The 25,680-nt window shown below is 40.6% G+C and overlaps 1 protein-coding gene across 1 annotated transcript in view; it reads right to left on the bottom strand.

The window, feature by feature from the left end:
- LOC119659140 (uncharacterized protein CG43427) overlaps window positions 1-25,680 on the bottom strand; it is a 501,449-nt gene that overhangs the window by 64,436 nt on the left and 411,333 nt on the right. The window contains exon 8 of the mRNA XM_038067074.1: window positions 19,769-19,910. Within this exon, the coding sequence (XP_037923002.1) occupies window positions 19,769-19,910 (142 nt within the window). The remainder of the gene's footprint in view (window positions 1-19,768; window positions 19,911-25,680) is intronic.

Raw genomic sequence — 25,680 nt, 5'->3', positions numbered from 1 at the left:
CTATGGCTTTACTTGGGAAGTAGGGCAAAGTCAACTTTTGCAATGATAACCCTCTACGACGTATTGTGAGAAAAACACAAAAAATAAGAGGTTTAGGATGACATGAAGGAATGCGCCAGCTATATCTGGACATCAGTAATTATTTGGAAAGTTTGATTATCGACTCTGAGCGACCACGTCGAATAGTGAATTATTCAGTTCGTTTTCAAAAAATTGCATCGCCTCTTGTCAATTGTTCATACGTCATATGAATTTGTGGCGTTTAATTTCATACTATGTTTCGTGTTAAACAAGCAGGATTTTCAGGAGAGTATAATTTTCTGTTTTAATTGGAAGAAAAGTGCAGCTGAGGCTGATCGAATGACTGCTGAAATGTATGTTGACACTGGTCCTAAGAAACCAGTTAGGGAATGACTTCGCTCCAGAAAGCCAAAAAGTCGAAACTAAAAAATTCAAAATCATTACTCGAGGAAGGTTACATCATTCAAATGCGAGATAAGACGGCTGAAATCATTGGGAGTGATTCAAAAAGCCGTTTCTGTGCAATTGGGAGCCATAGGAGTAATTCAAAAACAAGGAAATTAGGTTCCTTATGAGCTGAAACCGCGAGACATTGAAAGACGAGATTTAAATTCCGCAGAAATGATTCGAAATGACGGTTTTTGCCTCATATTGCGACCGGAGATGAGGAGGTGATATTCCTTAAAATTTGGTCGCGCTGATCGAGTTTGTTGAATGTCGGCCTCACGATCCCGTTACCCCTGATTGGAACCCCGCTCGGTCCCGGATATGGGCGTTCATTTTTGTATTGCTCGGCTTTGGTAGGTTTATCACATCATTAGGTATGATGATAATGGAACCTTAGCACAGTCTCATTGAATGTCAAATAGGAAAAACTGAAGATGACGAAAAAGAGGCTTTGTGAATGTCCTATCTAGTATTTGCAAGCACCCAAATGGAAATTGCACGATTTGATAGGTTACCGGTTTACTTCTTTTGCAGAGTTAGAAAATTGGTTCCAACCGTGGAAGGCCTCAAAAGTCGGGTTATTTTTTCCAAATGGAATTCGAAAAGCTTCTGACAGACACGCAAATTTGAACAAAAAAATATTTTGGATAAAGTTATTCAGTAAACCAATGCGAAGGCCTTGCTTGAGGTACTAAGATCAATAGAGTATTTTGAAAATTTAAGATGTTTTAATGATCACTATCACTGGAGTAACAGTCACACAACGCCTAAGTTGCCAAGATGAGGGAACAAATAACAATAAGATGGGATGGGCTCCATAAGAGAGTAGTGAAGTTGGTGCTTAACCATCAATTAGATCACCTATTTAGTTAATCAAGTCACCTATGAATCATCTTTCCGCTGCAAGTCGCAAGATTAGCGGTTCTTCGTCACGTGAAAAAGAAAGTGGTTGAATGATCCTCTGGGTACTTCTTTTTAAGTACATGCGAGTATAGGTCCAGCCTAGCGAACACGAGCTTTGCAAATCATGAGTTAGTAGCTCAGACGATATGCACCAGCCAAAATTTGCTGCACCTCTGAATGGAATAGAACAAGCCCCCGTATAGCAAAACAAAATTTAAGAGGTAATTCAAGCGGCCGACCAACTGACAACCCAGAACACGAATATTAAGGAACCTGTATGAGGCAATGATTAACGCTTTTGTATATTAGGCAACTCCATGCAGAAATATGACGAACCTAAATAATAAATTTGGCCTTTACAATGTAAGGCTTGATGGGGTAACGGTCAACACCCCGATCAGGTTATTGGAATGGTTCATCTTAGGACTTGTTTTGATTCAAGACGTCTGATGCGCCTTGAGGAGTCCGCTACTCTGCAAATGGATGGTTTAACAAATATAGAATATCATATTTCAGATCAGCCTTTAATTGGTACTTTCTGTAACTGGGTCCCTTTAAAATTGGTAGAATAGTAACTGTGGAAAGAATTTGGGTTAAAAAAAAATTGTTTCACCAGATACATAACTACATTAAAGGAATTTAGAAAACGTTTATTTGCCAAGATTGGTCTAAACATCGAAGTCAATGGTAAACGACCAAAAAGCAGTCCTAAACAAAGACTGAAGAAAAAGAAGAAGAAGTAGTTTATTTGTCAATGAGATTGATAAATGATTGTTTTGAACAAAATCATCGTTCGAAATGTAGACACTATTTCTGTTATGTATATTTTTTCGGATATTTTTTAGAACTTCAAGGAATCAGCTTGTCAAGTGTTTCATAAAATATTGAAAACCACAAAATAGATAATAAAATAATAGGTCTCAAGCATTATCAAAGGTAGTAAGTAGCTTTGTACTGATAATTCTCTCGAAATATATATATACACTATAAAATAAAATTGTAGTTTGGGGTAAGCTACTGGTCTATCAATTTTAGACTTAACTGCAAATAGAAGACAATATCTAACCTATTACTCGAGGGTTCTCAATGCCGTAATGAAAGTGTTGAACATGTAGAAAATATAAAATATGTTCGATGTAGCCCCAAAATATATAAAGAAGATTATAGAGCTGTAGTTTTGATTGTTTTGGAATTGGAGAAATGCGTTTATCACTAAAAGAAAACGCTGACATCACGACGTCTCGGCTTTACAGCAAAACAATTCTTGCTTTTTACTAATCAGATGAAATAAACCTTTAATCTCTACCTCTCGAAAATATATCCTTTTAATGCATCGCAATATTATCCCATTGCTGTTTTAATTTGATATTTATCAAAATCATATATTTGGTCAATTTTTCACAAAAACTTAATAGAGAAGAGAATAAGTTCTTTACGACGGGACACTGTAAAAAAATCTACAAGTCAAAGATAAATTGATTAAGAGCGAAAAAATAATTGTATAGTATATGGTGTGAGAAACTGTGAGGAAAATATGATTTAACACACAACATTACGTAATATCAATTTCGTTCTAAACATTAAATCATTTCTAATTTATCTGAAAAAATCAGTTTGGTAGCTAAATTCCTCTGTTTACGAGATTTGATAAGTATGAATGCTAGTATCTGCGAGTTCGATTAGAAGCTTGAAATGGAAAAGCAAAAACTCAAGAATTTTATAATAGCTTGAAAATTACCCCACGAGGCCTGAAAACTATTCGCTAATAATCTCTAAATTTTCTAACGTTTTCGTTAATGGACTTCCGATAATTACGAATCGATTAAACCTTGCAAGTATCTTGACGGAAGCTGTGATCTGAATTTTTGAGTAAATGCTTTAAGTGTAATGTTGAGAGGTTTCAGCTTTTCGCTATTGCATGAAGCCAATGTTACATTATCAGAAATTATACATCTTCTTCTTGCCTGTAATTACAATACAATGGATTTTGTAATGTATTCTGATGAAACTGTGGAACAATTTTCATAGTTTCATTTCATTTCTTTGATAGGCTCGCATTTTTTATATTCTTTTTACTGTTACTTGAGGAAAAACAAAGGTTTCCAATATACAGTTGGCAGTGCGTCAGATACAATTATGGAAACGAAATGAAGATAGATTTGGAATTGCAAATATGATGCTTAATTTGGCATTGAAAATCAAATAATTGCGGTTGAACATGATTTGCTTCACGTAATAAACTCGACATGCTATAATATTATTGAGAAATTCAATTTGAACTTCTAATGTATATTAACACTTAAATCTATATTTTTTGTAGATTCGAATGTAAGATACATCTGTTATGACCAGATTTTTGTGCCAAAATTGTCGAACAATGATCTGCAACGATGCCCTTAATATACTCCTGCATCGTGTAGTGCTACATAGCAAGATCATAGACAAAGTACCACAGAAGTTCTGAGCATCCCCATCTAAATCAAAGAGGAATTCTGCTATGCCACTTCCAACCAAGCCCTAGTGGAAGACAATTCACCAGTGTGTGGTACTAAATGCCTATTGATAGCTAGGGAATGATGCGAACGCCAACCTTAACATAACCATTTTCACCGACAATCAAGCAGCCATCGAGGCCTTACACTCAATTATGTCATCCCCGCAAGAAGGTGGAGCAGCGCAGAGATGCGCTGCGCAGGATGAAACGCTCAAAGTCACCCTCTTCTGAGTTCCCGAGAAATGAACAGTCTGATGGACTGACCAGAAAGAGTTCTTTTCCTAACAGCCCCTCGGTGAGAGCGATTTGGATCCCATCGGCTGGTGGGCGGCTCGCTGCTTTCACTAAGTCAAGGAGCATCTGGCTTTCCCACAAAAAAACTTGATCAGAGAAGCTTTTGGCCTAGACGGCCGCAAATGTCTACCAGGTTACAGGGTTTATGCAAAGCACTGCCTTATAGGGAACCACCCTGCCAAACTTGACATACCCTGCAAACTGTAATTCCGAAGTTACGGAGAGGAGGGAGAGGCTACCAAGCACCTGCTTTGCAACCGTCTCGTTGCGAGCGCTAGCAAATAAACATTTGATGACTACACAGAAATCTCTAATTGTATGGTGTGGGATTAGGTATATGTTTCTTAAATGTCGATAGAAACCACCTTTCAAGAGTATAGTCGAATCGGTGACGAAGTTCAAAAAGTCAATACTAAAGGAATACATGCCCTTCAACTTTTCAGAGAAGCAACCAAATTTGGGAGTGTCGTGACTATCAAATCGTTTACTCTTCTAATATCTTCGCCTTGATAACAAAGAACAGTGGACACATATTGACTCGAATAATTACACTTCAGTACACGAAAAATGATTAGGGAGTGACTTCCGATCATTCTATTTATCTCAGTTCATCTACTCCAGAGAATTTCATATTAATCTGATGTTGAACAATATCGTTACAAACATGATAATAGGATTGAGTCACAAGCCTCGGAAAAATGCTGGGGCGTCCACCTCAGTCGACACGGCAGGACGGGCCCCGGTCCTGTCGAGAAATGGGCAAGGGTTCTTGACGCATGGACGGCGTCAGGACGTAAGCAAGTTAGTCCGCACACAACGAACAAAACAAATACGTGTCTGCACGCTAAATGTTGGTACCCTAATTGGAAAGACCGAGGAACTCGCAAGAGCCCTTCGGAAAAGGTGCATTGATATCTGCGCTCTGCAAGAAACCCCATGGTATGGTGCTGCGACATTGAACGCGAACGCGGTAATAATGGCTATAAACTTCTCTATTTTGGTAACCCACACACTCAATATGGTGTTGGCGTTGCCATCTCACAGGGTTTCCGTGATGCCATTAAAGAAGTCGAACGATTTGATGATCGGCTGATGAAGCCCACCATTATATCAACTGATCGCAATATTCACTTTTTCACCGCATACGCACCACAGACTGGTTGACTTGATGTCGAGAAAGATGCCTTCTGGCAACTTCGCGATGAAAAGACTTGCCCCGTGCCTGCTGACGACTATATTATCATTGTCGGCGATCTTAATGGTCCTGTGGGTGAAAAGGCAGACGGTAACAGGTGCCATGGGGGAAAGGGGTTCGATGCGCGCAATGAGGGTGGCGAGCGTATAATCGATTTTGCGGACACCTTGTACTTATGAATACATGGTTCATAAAACGATTGTCTCATCTTCCTACACTTTACAGTGGGAACAGTAAAACGCAAATCGACTATATTCTCATAAGACGCCGACATTTTAACACCGTCACTGATTGCAAAGTCGTTCCTTATGAGACCATCGCACCCCAACATCGGCCTTTGATTGCCGTCCTGCGAATTAAGGCACCGATAAAACACAAAGCGGCCTCTGCAACTCTCGGGGTCACCAAGCCGGGTAAGCGATACATCAACCGAGATACTTGGCTTTGGAATCATGATGTTGAAATGAAGGTATGCGAAAAGAAACGCCTCTACAACAAATTTCTCGTTATAAAACGCCTGCTAATTGGCAAATTTATAAGAATGACAACCGGGAAGCAAAGAAAGCGGTCGCTCTCACCTGAGCGAACCATTACAAAAATCTGTACGATAAACTGCACACTCGGGATGACGAGAGAGATCTGTATCGACTTGCTAAAAGCCGTAAAGAACATACACAGGATATCGAACACTTCTGCTGCGTTAATGACAAAAACGGTACTTTGCTTACCAACCGTCGAACAGTGACGGATAGATGGCGAGAATATTTCGAGCAGATTTCAACTGAAGAATTTGCTCATCATTCACTTCCACAATCATTCCAAACATTCGGACCAGTTCCACCTGTCAGCGCAACTGGTGCTCAGAGGTGGCGGCGAGGAAGATGGGGCGGCAACCCTATCGGCCAAACCAAAACCAAGTGGTCGGGGAGAACCTCCATAGTGGTGGCACCGGGAGACGCTGTAATCACTTTGGTTTGCCGGCCGTGATTCAGTAGGCGAATGCTCCAAAGGCGTAATCAGGGCGATCAGACCCGAGTCTGCACGGGGACTTATCTAAAGTGGCAAATTGGTCACGAAACCTTACCAGGGGTATACTGGTACCATGGGAACCGGGAAAGCCCCTGGACTCACATACTTCGGGTGAACTCCTGTTGTATGTGAGGACAGCTTGGTAATTTGCGGTTGGCCCCCCTAGTGGGAGCTTCATGGGGGCTGTTGGTGATGCTGAAGCGAGAAGAGACCTTCAGGCCTCGGCGTGGTGTTGCGTTTCAACACGGGTGCCGTACTCCTTAGTTCGGTAGAGATTTAGGTAGGTCTTGCATCCACCAGTATGAATGTTAAGCCATGTACTTGCATAGACTGGTAACGTTGTTGCTTGTCACAGCGGGGCTCTGATTGTGGACCCAAAATCAATCCGTGCCTTAAGAAGACCGTAGGATTAAGTCTCCACGACAGGTACCTACGTTAAAACCCAAGGACTTAACTGTCAGCACAACTGGCAGGACTGACAGGGCCTGACGACATCGCATCTGAGCTCTGGAAAGCGAAGAGCTGGGACCTAACACTGTGTTCACTGAGCCTTTAATCGGGTTATTCAGGAAGGAAGAACGCCATCCGACTGGCAAGAAAGTACTACTGTTCCAATATGGAAAAAGAAAGGTAATCGAGCAGAATGTTCAAATTACCGTCCGATACGGTTACTTTCCAAAAACCATGAAGATTTTTGAACACATTCTTGACGTTGAAATATTCGTGAATCAAGCTGGACTTGTCAAGAACTGCGGAACTACTGACGCAATACATGCTGCGCGGTTACTCATGGAGAAACACCGTGAAATGCATATTCTTCTTTACAGAGCATTTTTGGATCTAGAAAAAGCGTTTGACTGTGTTCCACAAGAACTTATCTGTTATGATTTATGACAACACTCAGTACAAGAAGAATTCGTGCCCTGGGTTCAACTGCTCTACCATGATCCGAAAAGTAAAGTTCGAAATGTGGCGGGTGTATAAAAACCACTTCGTATCTTTTTGTTGGTGTTCATCAAGGAAGCGCCCTCTCACCACTCCTCTTTGTTCTTGTTATGGACACCGTCACACGGGATATCCAACGTCCAGCGCCATACACACCGCTTTATGCAGATGATGTTTTCTTAGCATCTGATAGCAAACTTGATCTCGAGCAACCTGTCTAAAAATGGAATGATCGCCTCATGCAACACGGTCTCAGATTGAATTTAAACAAAACTGAATTTTTGACGACCGATCCTCATGAAACAGGCAAAATCTCTGTCAGCGACAGTGATCTGTCCAGAACTGAGCGATTTAAATACCTCGGGTCAACGCTATCAGCCAATGGAGAACCGCGTTATGAAATTACTTCACGCATTAACGCAACCTGGATGAATTGGCATTCGACAACTGGTGTTCTTTGTGATTGACGTATCAACGGACGTCTCAAATCTATTATAAAATTTATTGCAATGTCGGCCGTCCTGTCGTTCTCTATGGCTCTGAGTGTTGGCTGACTGTAAAAGACAATGAACGACGTCTTGCGGTAATGGAAACGAAGATGTTACGATCGTGGAAAAGTTGTGAGAGAGGCGTCTTCGATGGTATGATCACGCAATTCGTGCTAAAGATAATTCACTTGCCAAGATTGATGTGAACATCGAAGTCGATGGTAAACCACCAAAAGGCAGGCCGAAACAACGGTCGATAGGGATTTAAAAGCCCGGAGATTGTACCCAGATCAGGCATTCGATAGAGCCAGATGGCGAAACCGATCACGACGAGCCGACCCTGCTTGTGAACAGGACAAAGGCTGAAGAAAAAGAAGAAGGAGGACATCGTGGCTCGAAACCGAAGTTTTCATCTTCAGGAGTTCGGAATGTAAGGCCCCAGAAGAAAATAATTTCAGGCGGATTCATGGTAGAAAAAGTATACAAAAATTTAGCCCCAACAACAATAATAAAATCTTTGTACATTACACGAATAATTTGTAATTGAGACACAAAACATTACTCTTCAGATTATCCATTTACAAACAACAACTCGATAACCTCTTTTTGAAACCGACACCAACAAGCAATTTCCACTAAGTCATTTAATTACACTATTCAGATAAAATTTATTGAACATACTTTATAGTAGATCGTATATTTTATAATAAAAAGATAATTTGTCGTTGATTCAATTCGTGTCCAATAATCATCTCCGCATTCGTTTGCATTTAGACTTATAAAACGCCTCCTCCAATAATTTGCATCATCATAAATTGTCTTTTATTATGCTGAAGTTAAGTATTCCCACATGTACGCATTTATCTATAATGCACACGTTCTGCACGAAAGCATACAGATATGGGAGTGAATGAACCATAGGTGTCCTACTATTTTGACTGAGAGACGCAATTAACATCATGATGGGATCATGAACTAAGAGTTGTAGATTTCGAAATATGTACAGAAAAAAATTAAGAACAGATTTGCTTAGTGGAAGTAAGGCCCAATTCTTATTTTTGTAGTTAATCCCCAAATTCGGTTCGATTTATCTTTTTAAGGGGGTTATGCAATGACATAAACTTCATATTTCCATTTAATACATTTAGAGAAGCATCGCACTTTTCTTAGAAACGATTACGGCTATTGATATGAAATTTGGTGGAAACGGTGAAGTCTGACAACGGACACATTGTTCTAGGTTAAGTTTAAGGGGTACTCTAAAATTGTTCTTCCAAATATATTTTCTGCATCTTAGTATTGACATCAATTGCAAAATAGGGAAGTGAGAGGTTACAAAATTGTCACTAAGTCTAAAGACACATTCTTGGAAGTTACCCAACCGAAAAAATCTGAAAAAAATCATAGTTTTTCCTGTATACGGTATTCAGGCCGCTTCATTTCGCTATCTATCGAAATAAAGTATCAGCCTTTAGCGCTTCAAGAGCATATTATAATTTCATTTGATAAAAATGTGGTGGAAAATGTCACGAGCAAAGTATAGTAACATAAAATAATACTAGTCAAATTTTTTTATTTGAAACTGAAATCGAAGAGACAATTTCGACTTGAAATCGCAATTTTCGTCCGCAATTTGCAGACACCGGTCGGGCTGCTCACAGTGCTAAAAACTCATATTCCAGTACTTTATCTGGTTAAGGATCTTGCTGATGATAGATCAGGGGGACCTCGTGCCATCATCTGATATATTGTACCAGTGCCGATGAATTGATGCAGGAAATCTGCGATAACCAGTTGGCGGACCATATATCGTTCCAAGGCAAAGTGGGGGGAGGGAAAGTGGCAAAAATTATCCGTCGCCCAGCATTGCTGACTGCCTTTTCTTGAAACAGTCACCAATAATGTTGTAGTAGACAAGCTGACGTCCACTGTAAGAGGGCATGTGAAATGTCAAGTCGCATGCCTTGCTCCTTGTATGCTTTAGATGCCTCGCTTTTTACCTGAGCTAATTGTCGGGCGAAAGACCATATGCTCACGTGTTGGTAAAGTGGTCATACCGCCTTATTGTCGTAGGAGGAGCAATAAGGTGCACTACCAGAACTGCGCCATCAGGAGATTTTCGGTCGGGCATATGCTACGGTCCATGTTGTATTCTATTTACGCCGCAAGGGTGGGTAGCGCTAATCCACACCAAGTCCCATGTCGATCAAACTACTGCATTACCGTCCCATTGTTACAGGAACCCTGAGCAATCAAACGCTGCCTTAGGACTTAACATGTAGACATGTGAGTGTCCACTGGTAAAGGGCGGCCAAGGCGGCCGTCGCCATTAATGATAGCCGTCTAGATTACGTAGGTGTTGAGAGTTTCACTAATGAGTGGAGCGTATATATCTCAATCACGGTGCCTTTGGGGCGGTAGTTTTACGTAAGCAAGTACAACCACAAACGACCTGGGGCGCACTTGGATGAGATGTGTCGCAAAATTGTCCAGCATACATCCTTCGACCCTGCTATACGTTGGGGAGAAGTATTGTCTGAAATGCTGTTCAAGTCCAATTTATTTTATTTGAATGACCTGTTAGATATTTATGCGTGATATTGACATTATATGCATAAATGTTACAGCAAAGGCGTTTGTTCAACAAGCAGAATTTATTAGTGGCTGGAAGACACGGACGCTTATTTCATAAGTCTTATTTTCTGTAAATGTGCTTTTTGGTAATTCAGATAATATCATTGAATTCCTCATTTTATTCTAAGACCAAGTATTGTTTTGTTACGCTTTGATTGCAAAAAACAAAAAGAAGTCCGAGACCGGGGCTCTGCGTTTCATTAATATTATAATAACAGGATTTCCACCAAACTTTCCAATATGACGCTCGATGTTATGATCTATATAACTACATCATTTTCTACTTCTATAATGAACTTTAAAACGCTTTCTACTATATTTCTAAAATACTACTACTATTAATTTTAACTAAGCACATATCAGCGTAGTATTTTGAGGCCTAAATAGTATTAGAGTATTATTATGTTTTTTTTTTAGATTTTCCGGGTGGATAGTTCCCGCCAATAGTCTTCTTTCGTTCAAGTCGTCCAAACAATTTTGAAGAAGTATAGTCTGAAAATCTCTCGCGATTTCTCTTTCCAGAAAATGAAATGATAAAAATGTTGGCAAATATTCGGTTGACGGTGATCCCTTAGGAAAGTACATTTTTGGATGAATTTTTCGCTGTTGTCTTACTTCGCCGCTACTATTGACAATAGTGCTTTGAAGAAGTAGACAACTGGTTCCCGAAATACTATAAACGTTTTTTTTTAATATAAAAATTTAGTCAATAAAGTAAATACTCTCTACAACCCATTAGATAACCACTTCCTTCTTCTCAAATTCATAGCTCTTTTGTTGAGATGATTAATTACAAGATGAAACCGAGTTACAAAAATATAATTCAGTGTCCCATAAAAGTAGTTAGACTCGAACGCGTATCTGATTTCAAGAAGAAAATGAATCCTCAAGTAAATCAGTTTGAGCTCGAATTTCCAGAGCTTCATTAAGGATAATTTTTCTATGGAGGAGAGAAGTCTGAGAAGTGTCAAGACGCAAGAGGTATAATAGCTTTCTCAAGTATATTATTAGAAGGTGTTGAATTGATTGGAAAAATCTCTATTTCTACATAAACGGAACATCACGGTAGCAATATTCTTCACATAGTCATTGAAGGATAAACCTACCACCTCCGCAGTAATAGACCAATAATAAATATTGCAACAAACGTTACAGGCTTATTGACGGGAAAAACGAAAGAGGCCAACCAACTGACCATATCCGTTCGAACACATTCCTGAGAGAAAAAAGCTATTCAAGGAAAATGTAATAATCTTCAGCACAGAAATTCTCTATGCCGAAGTACAGACAGGTTAGACATGTTAGCTTTTCAATATCCCAACAAAGTGGACGACGAAAGCAGGATATCAGCAAATACGTATTCATTTCACTGACCAAAGTAATTGTGTGATGGAAAGGAAAGATCTAATGGAAACCAAACGAGAATTAATCACAATGACATTGGCAGTCGATCTTGGGTAAATTTATGAAATAAGTGCAGAGAGAGTTTCAAAGGAATTGTTAGAGATAAAGGATAAGAAGATGAGAAAGTAAACGTAAGTCAATATTCTGGAAAAAATACAGAGTATGTCACAGATTACTGAGACCCCACAGTACCGACAGTAAGGGCTTACTGTGGAGAATGTATATATATACTTTTTACAGATGAAATTACCAAATTGTAAAATGGATAAGGATCAACTGCGTCAATAGTATTAACAATTAAACCAATCAAAACTATAGCAGAAAACTCTTCCCAACGAAGAATTGCGGAAGGAGTTACTATTACATAATAATATAAAAAGTGGCCAAAATACAAAATATCTAATATTAAAGAAAGTAATAAATAAAATCATACTTGAAATTGAAATAATAAAAACTTGTTGTTTCTTATTCGTTGGTGTGGGTATTTATTCTTGCAAATACCGATATTTCGGGAACCACTTGTTCCCTTCATCAGTGCAAACAAGTTTCTTGTTTGCCACACCAACCCACACCAACGAATAAGAAACAACAAGTTTTTATTATTTCAATTAATTAATCGTTGGAAACACCGCATAATTTTACTCTGATACTTGAAATCCTAAAAAAGTCCATCAGCTTTCAATATGATTTCAGTGTGACGATGGATCGTTATTTAAAAACCGAAAAAAGATGAATTAAAGGCAGTTTTTGGAAGACAAAAACGCTAACAAAACCTACTAGATTCGTTCAAGAGGGACGACAGCAGGAGATATTCCAGAACCAAAAGAAAAACCCAACCCCCAACTCTGAGATCTCTGTCAATGCCAAAGACCATAAAACATAAAGCACAAGGAAGCTCAATGAATGCCAAAGGTGAAGCACTGTATAAAAGGAGAAATCCGGACGAAATTCCCGAGGAATTACCCTTCACCTAGCTTGTGGTAAAAATAGTTGAGCTGGGCTAGCACAACGTGCACCATGAAGAATATTGTGAAACCTATTAAATTCCTTCGTAACAGATCGTAGCAGGAAGAAATAAATTCCAGGCAGAAGCGTAAACTGCCTGCCCCCAAAAAAACACCACAAGCGACCCAAGCGACACCTAATCGTACTGCCATTGAAAAAGCGGGAGACTCTCTCTCTCAAAGGAAAAAAGAATACAGGCAGTTTCAAAAAGCGGAGCTAAAAGTTCAGAAGGGAAAACCATATGGCCCAAATGCGAAAATCGGCTAGCTTAACAAACCCCAAAGGGAACGAAAATAATGGACGGAGAACAAAAAAGTGAAAACTAAGGTAAAAGTGCAAATTTGCCCAGAGGCGATTACTATTTCCAGCAAGGGTAATCTGCTCTATGTGGAGATACTCGAAAAGGTCAAAACAGATCCCGACCTAGCAAAAATGTCAACAGCATACGAAGAATCCACAAAGTTGCTCCCATGTTCCAGCTTAGGCGTGAGCAAAACTGATGAATTTCGCATTCAAGTTGACAACTCACTTGGAGAGAATATCGCCTGCCCAAAAATATGAGATCTATATACAGCGGAAAGATCTTGATGGGGTTACCTCGAAAGGAAAAATCTGCACTGACTTGAAATAACCATTCAAGGTGGAGGAACTTGAGGAGGAGTCTATTGTGAGTTTGCGGAAAGCTCATGACGATACTCAAATGGCCACAATTTAGGAAGGAGTTAACTGCAATGAGAAAATGATGTTCATTCAAATTAAGCACTCATTGCAGAGCCGAACAAGATTTGCCCGTGCACACCACCTACGAATCCGAAGTGTCATTAGAAGTGAGCTTTTACGTAATTGGATATAGGGCTAACCAATGAAGATGATACAAGCACCTTTCGGAATGGGGTGACTAGCTCCATTGTAGACCTGACCTTTGCTAGCCTTGTACTGACGCGCGGTATCTCCAGCGATCACCAAGCAATCTTCTTTGTTCACAACCAACCAAAAACGATCTGGTAAGAATCGTCGGTAAAATAGTTGACAATAAAGCCTCAGCCTGGACGGCATAACGAATAAGCTCGCCGTGAAGTCCAAACGAGGGATGTTCGCTGAGTTGATCAAAGCATGCAAGTCTGAGGGGATATTTCCTGTCCCTTAGAAGCGGCAAAAGCTGTTATATCTCAAGGCCAGGCATCATCCTACAGACTCATATGTCTTCTAGACATTATGGGTAAAAAGCTAGAGTGGATAATCTTCAGTAGATTGCTCTTCGTCATTGAAAGCCACGGAGAGCATCTAGAAAATGTTGAGTTATATTCATGTGATAGTTCTGGTCTGACACTTATGAAATTGAAACGATCGCCGCCACCAAGCGTCGAAAATAAATGACGCTCACATTAAAGCTGGGAATCATACAATCATTTCTAAACCGTTATAGGTAACAAATACAACATTTTTGGATCCAGGGTAAGTCTGCCTCTAGTAGGAAAGATGTCGAATGTAATAGGACCACGGTATACGTGGAGACTGCTTACAACCAGAACAATGAATTTGAACTTGCTCTATGCAGCCCCATTTTGGGAAGGAACATTGCAGATGTCATTAATTTTCATAAACTGAGTGCAGTCTATAGAAGTTTTAACAACAGGTGTGTTTTGCTTTCAGAACTGCCTTGGATGATGCAGCTTTGGTCACCTCGGGAATGGTGCAGAGTAACATCTTGGCAGATGGGACGGCCGATGCAATGAGAAGTATATCTCTCTCTCAAAGCAGACGAAGAACGATGAAAGAGAGAGATCTGCTAGAGGATGGCAAGAGCGTTGGGAACGCTCGGGAAAGAGGCGATTGATCCCTACCATCAAGGAGCAGTCGGAGAGACGATATGGTGAGATTAATTATAATATCGCCCAATTTACCGCGGAGCATGCTCCGTGCCTCACCAGTCCCTGTACAGATTAAAACTAGACACTTCACCCGATGGTATCCCGGGGAACCCAGCGCACGTATTCTACCAGTGACTCTGATCCCTAGAAGAAAGAGGAAATCTAGAAGAAACTCTACGAGAGATGCAGCATATGAAGGCCAGTGTCTTTTGAAGTTTCTCAACAAACATATTGACAAATTTTAGTAAGGTTGTGTTTGCCAGCGAACCCCAAAAATGCATTGGATCAGGATTACTTCGAAAAGGACAATTTTATTTTAAATTTTTCTGAATTGTTAGGAAATTGTTAATCAAGGCAAGATTTCAGACACCTTTTTCTTTCTTAATGTAAGATCTTATAATTAACGCGAAGGTAACCTTAAACCCATTAGCAGAAAAATGGACCAATCAACGTGATCCTACCTATCAACTTTAACACACTACATGCTACAAAATTTCCCTTGTTATAAGTAATCAGCCTCCCTTGTTATAAGTAATCAGCCTCAGGTGGTCAAAGGGTAGTATAGGTCCCAGGGCGAAACGTGGATTGGTACCCACAATGGAGCATAAAACCTGGGAAATGCCTGCTGAACCAACACCAATAGCTCTACTACCATACCCTATCTCCACCTCCACGTGGTGACCGCTGGGAGCTCTTTCTTAACGAAAGGCTGCAGACGGAGAAGGATGAAGGCGAGTCTCCCGCGCCTAAAAACGGGACAAATTGTACCAACTGGTCCTCCAGGTTGGGGGTTGGGTAGGGCTGACAACCCTACACGGAAAACAACTTGTTACGAAGCCACAACAGGAGCCTCGGACAGGACGGATTTCAAAACGACGGACCCGGCAACGAACACGGAATAACGATTAGCGCATTTTCTCATGGAACGTGCGCTCCCTGTATAGAGATGAAGCTGACGAGCAGCTAGCCGATACCCTGTCCCAATATAGGGCTGATATAACAGCGTTGCAAGAGATGCGATGAACAGGGACCGGTTTCCTGGAGAAGAGCCACTACACCATATATTATTATATATTATTATAGCGGTCATCCAGTAAACCATGTGCTCGAAGTAGGTTTGTTAGTCAGATCAAAAAAATGAAACCTATTGTTATCGGCTTTGAAAACATAAGCGGATGGCTATGCACTCTGCGCTTGCGAGGCAAGTTTAGAAATATAAGCCTCATAAACGTTCACGCCCTACAGAGGAGACTGCAGAGTCGGAGAAGGATACCTTCTACGAGGCAGTAGAAAGAACCCTCCAAGCCTGTCCCAGATATGATATCAAAATCATACTTGGGGATTTTAACAGCCAAGTAGGGAAGGAGCCCGTATTCAGGCGATACGTTGGCTCCCATAGCTTAGATGAAAAAACAAATGATAACGGACTGCGGATTATTCAATTAGCAGGGTCACACGAAATGGTTGTTGGAAGTACCTGGTTTGCGCGGAAAGCGGTCCACAAACATACGTGGGCCTCTCCAGACGGGACCACTTTCAACCAAATGGACCACGTGTTGATCGAACGCCGCCACCTCTCAGCCTTGATGAATGTCAGAACATATAGGGGGGCCAATATAGACTCGGATCACTATCTCGTTGGCATGGTGCTCCGAGCTCGAATAACAATACCACCTAGAATCCCCTCTGACAATCAGGTGAGAGTGAACACTGAAGCCATCCACAACACAACCCTCCGCGACACCTATAAGAGGGAGATGGATGCTGCAATAACCGCAGTCAACAGAGGACCTGGAGATGAAGCATCAACAAATGACCTTCACAATCACCTGAAGAACGTTATCATGGATACGGCCACAAACATACTTGGCCCCAGCCGCAAAAGGAGTCGCAACGGCTGGTTTGACGATGAATGTAAGCTAGCAACAGGAACGGAAGAATGCCGCATACCGAGTAATGTCGCATTCTCAAAGAACGCGGGCACGCGCAGAGACTTATCACGAACTCCGTCGAGCGGAGAAGCGACTTCACAGACGGAAAAAGGAAGCCTGGGAGAACCAACAAGTCTGTGAACTAGAAAAGTGCAGGGAGCATCCGCACCGGGCGCGGAAGTTTTACCAACAAGTCAGCAGGATGAAACCTTATACACCTCGATGCTCATCCTGCCCAAACAAAGAGGGAAATCTGATTTCCGACAGAATGGGCATATTAGAGCGATGGGTTGAGTACTTTGATGAGCTACTGAACAACCAGAACATCGGCGAGTTGGAGGTCCCGCCAAATGAAGACAACGAAACAGTCGGTGCAATTCATCGGAGCCTATGAAATTACAGCCGGTTACACCAAGTGGTTCATCAACTTGTGCTCAAGGTATGGGACAGCGAATCAATGCGTGACGATTGGCAACGAGGCATTATCTGTCTCATACATAAAAAGGGAGATATCACACAGTGCAGCAATTATAGAGGTATCACGTTGCTGAGTACCATCTATAAGATATTCTCCACTATCTTGCTAGGCCGGATAGCCCCATACGCTCAGAACATCATTGACCCATACCAAAGAGGCTTCACTCCAGACAAATCAGCAACAGATCAGATTTTCTCTCTGCGGCAAGCGATGGAAAAACTGTTGGAATATGGACAACAGTTGCACCATCTGTTAATCAACTTTAAAGCCGCCTATGATAGCATAGCCAGGATAAAACTATACACGGCCATGAGAGAATTCGGTATCCCGACGAAATTAATAAAACTGACTAGGCTGACCCTGACCAATGTGCGAGGCCAGATAAAAGCAGCAGGATCACTCTCAAGACCATTCGACATCAACAACGGTCTACGACAAGGGGATGCGCTATCATGCGTCCTCTTTAACCTGGCCCTCGAGAAAGTGATCCGTGATGCGGAGGTAAATGCAAGAGACACGATCCTCTTCAAGTCCATCCAACTACTGGCCTATGCTGACGATATCGACATCATGGGAAGAACCACCCGAGATGTTCAAACTGCCTTCATCCAGATCGAGCAGGCGGCGCGAGATCTTGGGCTGCACATCAATGAAGGCAAGACAAAATATATGGTGGCAACGTCAGCACCGAAAACGAGTCAACCAACAACATCAAACTGCACTGGTCAAACACAAACACGAACAAGAATAAGGATAGGAGAATACAACTTTGAGACCGTTGACAATTTCTCCTATCTAGGGTCGAAAATCACAACCGATAACAACTACGATGATGAAATCCGCGCACGGTTGTTGGCAGCCAACAGAGCCTATTTCAGCTTACAAAGACTGTTCCGCTCGAAACGTCTCACCATAGGGTCAAAGCTCTTACTGTACAAGACTATCATCTTGCCAGTCCTCATGTATTCCCTGGAAACTTGGGTTCTTAGCAAGAAAACTTGCGAACTCTTGGCCGCGTTCGAGAGAAGAATCCTCCGAAGAATTGTTGGCCCCCTACATGAGGATGGACGATTCCGTAGCCTCCACAATGACGAAATCTATGAGCGATACAATGACCGTCCGGTTGTGGATAAAATCCGGCTCAATAGGTTACGGTGGGCAGGTCACTTAATCCGTATGGATGAGGATGATCCCACCCGGAAAGTCTATAAGGGCAATATCTATGGTAGAAAAAGAAGACGAGGCAGACCCTGCCTAAGATGGAGCGATGGCGTGGGTCAGGACGCCAGACAGCTTTTAGGGATATCGAATTGGTGGACCTCGGCGCAAAACCGGGATATCTGGAGTTCCTTATTAAGGCAGGCCTAGATCGGATACCGGTTTTTGCGCCGTTGATGATGATGATAAGTAATCAGCCTACATCTGATCTCTCAACTGGTAACCCAATAGCGGATTCCGCTGTGTCGTTATCATGATTTGAACAAAGAAATGAATCATAAATAAATCTTTGAATGGAACGTTCTCAGCATTATTTACAAAACAGAACTTGCCATGGTGGTGGAGACCACTGAAAATTTTTAGGTTTCCCTTACAATTTTCCCAGTTTATATTTCCTCCTTCTTCCTTCACCTTTCTCCACGCGCTAATCTCGCTGTTTTCCACTTTCAAGTATACGTAGCATATCTCAAAATATGTGGTTGGTCGAGTGGTTCAAAATAAAGTAATTTCACGTGAAAAAAAAGCTAATTTGGCTTATTATAACTTTGCTAATAATAGTAAGATTTTCAACGAAATTTTCAACTTTGGTCTCATATTATGGCCCATGGTAGGTATCAAGAGCCACTCCGAGGAGTCCGATCAGCGCTGACTATAATGAGAAGGACTTGGGAACCAGAATCTAGCCGGCTCAGATCTTCGGAGCCAACCTGTAGCGTTTACGAAAAATAGCAGTTCTCCCAGTCAGAGTCAAAGGGCTACAGCACTCATCATATAGATTTGTTAATTCCGTCTTCTGGCTTTTATTATTCGCATGATATTTTACTTAAAGCGCTATTCTGGTAAAATCTTACATGTAAGCAACTGATTGAAGGCTTTTCCATTTCCATTACATCAAACCATAAAGATGCACTGTACACGCCAGAGGTAAACAGTTTGAAAGTTATCCCTAGTTATTATCTTTTGCCGCTTGGAATTTCTGAAATCAACCCGGAATATGCACATATTGATTCAGAATATATGTCAAAAGTATTCGTTTTGGCACTAATTCATTAAAGATTGCAGTTTCGTATTATGTTCCGTCCAAACTCTGTACATTCATATGAGCTTGCTCAATGAACTGGTGAACTTTTATACCCTCCGTGGATAGAAGGCAATATCTTTATCCACATCGCCCCGACCTTCAAATATCTAAACCTAACAAGCATCAGTTCCAATCGAACTAAGAACACATCTACGTTTAAAATAATTTCTCTAGGTTTGTAGCTGCAAATGACCAGTTTCAAATTTACGATAAAGAGTACCGGTAACAAGTAGGCGTGTGTTTTATGGATAATTTGATATAAACGCTCCGTAGGTGTAATTTTGACGAGTCTTTACTGAATTAAAATTAACGCTCTTGTTTGTTACTTACCATAACACTTTGATTGTCGCAATCCTCTGAGAGGCTGCTCTTTCCGCTGGCACTACTAGTTCCAATTCCCAAATCACTTAAATCGTTCGATTCATCTTCTGCATACACTATGGCGGCTAGTTTTGTAACGCGTCGTGAACATCTACAATAAAAACAAGAATATATGCATTTTATGATTTGTCAGAGAAAAGATCTATGAGATTCGTAAATTTAAATGGTTAATCGATTTCTATTGTTAAAATTTCAGAGGAAATCGTTTAAATTCGAATGATTGCTGAATTATTCCTGATTATAATTTTATTATTTGTAATAACCATAAAATAATGATAAATGAGGATTGTATGAATAAGAAGCATATTTCCACTAACATTTCTCAAAAAAAATAAGATTTTCCACCTTTTTAGAGTGTTGCAATCATAAACACAAAAGACCTTTTGAAACCACTTCAACGCATATCCAGTCGTTTAACTTTTTACGTATCTTCAAAATAGATGAAACTGTGAACAGTTTGCCACAAAGATTAGGTCGGCGGTTAAAAATCATATTTCTCTCAAAAAGATATTTTGAATATGTAATATAGGAAGTGATTGTAAATATTCCATTGGAAATTTTTAGAAAAAAAATTGATTTTGAATGCAGAGACAAGAACTATTTTCTCTTACTAAATCTATGTTAGTATTTTGAACAATTTGAAGAGAAAGTTCTAAGCAAAAAAAATAATGTTTAATTATTCACAAACCATAGGAATGTCTAATGGCGAATAGGGATAATGAATAACCCTAACGTGGAAGGCGTAGCGATTCCGTGGAACCAAAAATGAAGTGAAGTGTAACCCCACGTGACTGTCAATCTTCCAAATTATTGTATTTTCCTAAATGTGTTGAATTAGTCGGTCGGCTCCTATGGAAACCCTACAGCATAAATTTCATTGAACCAACTATCAGATACTTGAGGAGTTTTTTAACGTCTCTACAGAAGTAGAAGTTCCGGTCATATACGATAATATAAAACAATAGACCACAAAAAGGATTCCTGGTCACTTCCAAATATTAAAGTGCAACCTGTAACGTTTGGCACATAAGGGGATTCTCTTTGATACTAATCTCTCCTGCCATTGGCTAGTTTTGTTACTATCGGCCAAACAATACCATAATTTGAGTTTAAAATTAATTCGGGTAGAAAATATTTATGAAAAGCAAAAAAAGCTTACTTTCAACCTCAGATAAACAACTAGGGTTTAGGCAAATTCCAAAAGAAGTCACTTGTTTCAGTTGAATATGAACACATTGTTCCTATTTTAATTCACGCAAATGCCCCTTTCACAATTCATATCACTTATCTCCCTAATAATGGACTATGACTTTTCAAATTCAGCTAACAAAAAGAAACTGTTACATCATTGTTAATTCTCGGAAAATTTACATACAAATTACTATTCATATTAGACGCAACAAGATATTTTCGGAATTATACCAGATACAACTCTAAAGTGAAGATGATGGCTATCAATCGTATCTAAACACGCTCTAATTGCTATTCTTAAAACGAATTGTTTAGCACCCGCATTCTGGGAACCTCTGACCATATCGAATTGGGCTTCCTCTTTATCAATTTTGAAACAATATAAGTATGTTCAACATCAATTGAATTTTATTAACTGTACAATAGACAAAGTTTGTGGAATGAAAAATAAAATAATTTGGAAACATTCTGGCAATTTTAAATATAAATGCTGTAATTTTCATTTCTAACAACCGATTTCCGGATTTGTTTTTGGAATAAATTGTTTACAGGCTGCCAATTTCAGCTATAAAAACATCAATGGAATAGTAAATTATTATAAGTTAATCATGTGCAATCACAATTGTGAATTGTTAGTTTTTAATCGGTAAATTGATTATTTACATTTCAAATAAAAGTTATTTTTTCTTTATTTTTAATTTTCTTTTAAAGGTAGTTATTGCAACCCGTTATTTTAAAAACTGAATATCAACGAATAAATTGCCATTAACATAAGATAATCATCATGGATGAATAACATAAACTAATTGATTAATCATAAATAACAATTATTATAATAGGTCGTTGCACATGAAATGGCCGATTTCGCAATCAAGTGAAGTTAGTTGCGATTTTGCTGTATCAAGTCACCACCACTTGGTGCTGATTGTGTCGGATAATGAAGTATAAATACTCCTACATTTAATGAAGGAATCAGTTCAGTTTTGACCATCGTTGTGATAAAGGTGAATAAGAAGAAAACAAGCCGGGAAACCGGAAGCTGGGCGCTTCAGGTACGAAAGGTTTTGTATATTTCTTAGTGCATAGCACGTAATATATCCATATATTATATTATGTGAGAGTATCCACTTTGAGGTGATATTGACATCCATATTCTTCACTTTTCAAAGAAGCAACAACTTTGATGTATTATAACTTTGTTAGTAATAGTGCGATTTCCACCAAACTTGGTAAGATCATGGTCTACATTATAGCATACATCACCGCAAATTTCATGGTGTTAGCATGAACTTAAGGGGGGTTTTACAGCGAATTACCAAAAATTATAGTAATATACTATTATTAACTTTATTTGAACAGATATCGATATGCAAGGTATTTCGGAGCCCATGCAGCCTCTTGATTTTTTTCAGATTTTTCGGTTGAATAGCTTCTGAGAATGGCCCCTTAAAGAAATGATCACTCTCAACCCCCGCACTCCCCACCTTTCTAACAAATGTCAAAACTAAAACCAGCTTCGAAAAGTACTAACTGAGACCTTTAATTTGATACCCCACATGACTATATTTGATGAAACAAAATTTTACACCCCACTTTTGCATGTATGGGGACCCTCCTTTAAATTCGACGTAACAGGATGTAACTCACTGCATGCGTGAGCGTTCACAGTTCCCACCTTTCTACCAAATTTGGTGTTAATCGGTATAACCGTCTCCGAGCAAAATGCGTGTGACGGACAGACAGACAGACAGTAAATCGATTTGAATAAGGTTTTGTGTAAACACACAAAATCTTAAAAAGGATGGTGTTTGCTAGTCGAATCCGACACATGTCAGTCTGTGAGAGGCATTGCAGAGAAACTGGGCGTACACTATTCGACAGTTTCCCGGCACTTACAACAACTTGGAAAGACGAAAAAGCTCGACAAATGGGTTCCGCATGCTCTTACGGAGCAAAACATGGAGCTTCGAATGGAAATTTGCAGTTCTTTACTCTCCCGTAACAGAAGCGATATTATAGGACAATCGTCGCCGATCAGCTCAGTGGCTAGATACTGATGGGTCACGGAAGCATATGCCGAAATCGACCCTCCATCCGGAGAAGGTAATGGTGACTGTTTGGTGGTCTACAGCTGGAGTTATCCACTATTCTTTTTGTTTACACCAGGAGAAACGATAAATGCGCAGAAATACTGTGCCCAACTCCAGGAAATACACCAAAAATTTGAGTATTAGTCAACAGAGATGGTGTGATACTCCTTCACGGCAATGCACGACCTCATGTATCCAGAACAGCGGTTCAAAAGTTGAACGAATTGCAGTATAAAACTCTGCCTCATCCATCATATTCACCGGACCTTTCATTTGGATCATTTCGGAAAAACAATTTGGGACCATCAAAATTGTCTATCATTAATGCGGAAACACGTAATGGGGGCGAATAATATCCAGGAGAAAAACCGCCTAATATTTCCTAGCATAGCCAGCCGAAATTGAAATAATTTTTCTTTGGAATTGAGGGAGCTCTGAATCCGTCATCCACTTGATGGCTGATTGCTAATAGTTAATCACGACTAACGTTTGAAAAGTTAATCGTCGTTAACTATTAACCGCGACTAACTGAACTTTGGTGTTGGGATGGCCGGAATGACTATCTTGATTGACTACGATAAAACACGAGGACAAAGTTATTTCAAAAGCAAAAAGCAAAACTGGTGAAAGTTTGTCATGCAGGTATACCAGCACCTAAAAGCAGCTCCCCTGCAGTGTCCCTTCTGTACGTGCTTGTTGCAATATCTGTTCATTGTTGAAAATCGATATTTTCCTCTTCAAAATAGCCCCCATCGATTGGAAGGCACTTATGCCAACGCTTTCCATTAGAGCCATCTTTGCTTTTTCCATTATCTCCTCTGTCCGGATAGCTGAGTGGTTAGAGCGCAAGGCTGCCGTACGGAAGGTCGCGGTTCAAATCTCACTGGTGGCAGTGGAATTTGTATCGTGATTTGATGTCGGATACCAGTCGACTCAGCTGTGAATGAGTACCTGAGTCAAAATCAGGGTAATAATCTCAGGCGAGCGCAATGCTGACCACATTGCCTCTTAGTGTACCGTTACGGTCTTGAATGAAGTCCTCTAACACACTTCAAGGCCCTGATCCAAAATGGATTGTTGCGCCAACGATTATTATTATTATTATTTTCAAGGGCAAGACAATTACAGTTACAGGAGGGTGACCAGATCACGGAGCAATACTCGAGGGTATTTCTCACGAGCTAAGAAGGGTTGGATGGAGTCAAAATCAGAGGAGGAGCGAAGTAGAAAGCCTGACAATTTTGCTGCTCGATTGATGACATCGAGGGAATGGGTATCAAAGCGGAGCTTATTGTCGAAAGTGACTCCAAAGTGGGTGGACAACCAGTCGCTGACATATCTTTCTAGGATTTTGGAACAGGAGGAGAGGAGGGAAATGGGACGGTAATTCTCGATCGCCACTTTTGTGGCGGAGATGAGAGTCTCTTTCGACAAGCCGGAAAAATGATTCTCTTCGAGGCTTTTGTTGAAAATAAGAGATAGGGGAAGGGAGATAGACTTACCAGTTTTGAGCAAAAAGAGGTTTGGAAGACCATCGTAGCCAAGTCCGATATTGGCATCAAGTTTGCCAATGAGGTACAGGAGATAGGGGTAAGAAGGGGAATGGTAGGCGAGGCGGGCTACATCCACTATCGGGAGGGATTCGGAAGAAGGAGAGGGAACATAGACTGACGAAAAGTAGCGGCAGAGTAAATCACATGATAGTTGGGGGGAGTTAGCTGAGAAGCCAGAGAATTTCATGGACGGAGGGGATAACTGGACAGGGCAACGGGAGCTGCGAACGTGGGCCTAGAAAGGTTTCAGGTTTCCGCGCTTTAGTGAGTCTTCCACACTGGTCAACTATTCGTTTCTGGACTTATGTATTAAGGATTTGACCGGGGAACGTAGAGATTTGAAAAAAAACTAAGTCAGAATCGTTTATAGCAAACAGGAACTTCTTCCTCGCAGTCTGTTTTTGACGTAGTTTTTTGTGAACTTCAGTGGTGAACCAGACGGGGTAAGAGCGTAAGCACTTAGGAGAGGAGGGAACGTAACAAGGAAGAAAATAAGATAAAATGGTATAGAAAGTAAGTGTTGAATGCTTGATCACTCGTAAATGGAGAGAGGAGGGAGACCCAGTTGATTGACGCCAGGGTTGAATTCAGATCTTCGAAGTTCGCCTTACGAAAGTTGAACTTGCTAGGCTTGCGAGCAACAGGAGAGTGGAGTCGGGATATCTGAACATTGAACTCGAGAGCAGGATGATGGGCGTCAGGGGCAACGTAAGACGGAGCATGAAGGGATTGGGAAAGACAACGCACAGGAAGGTTAGAGAGGACAAGATCAAGAATGCGATCTAAGTGGTTTCTAGGAAGGTTGAACTGGAGGGCGCCACAAGTGTACATGAAAGTGGATAGAGGAAGGGAAAGGTAGGTCGAGTTACTAGGGAGGGAGGGAAAGCCAGGAGTAATGGGCCGGGAGAGCATAGGAAGCTTAAAGTCGCCACAGAAGATGAAAGGAAGTGAGGGAAACAAAACGATTAGGACCTCTGATAATCTGTCAAAGAAATCCACGTACAGAGAAGGCGGGCTTAGGAGCGGA

Source organism: Hermetia illucens, chromosome 6, assembly GCF_905115235.1.
Source record: "Hermetia illucens chromosome 6, iHerIll2.2.curated.20191125, whole genome shotgun sequence".
Classification (NCBI taxonomy): domain Eukaryota; kingdom Metazoa; phylum Arthropoda; class Insecta; order Diptera; family Stratiomyidae; genus Hermetia; species Hermetia illucens.
This window is presented reverse-complemented; position numbering and strand designations above follow the sequence as displayed.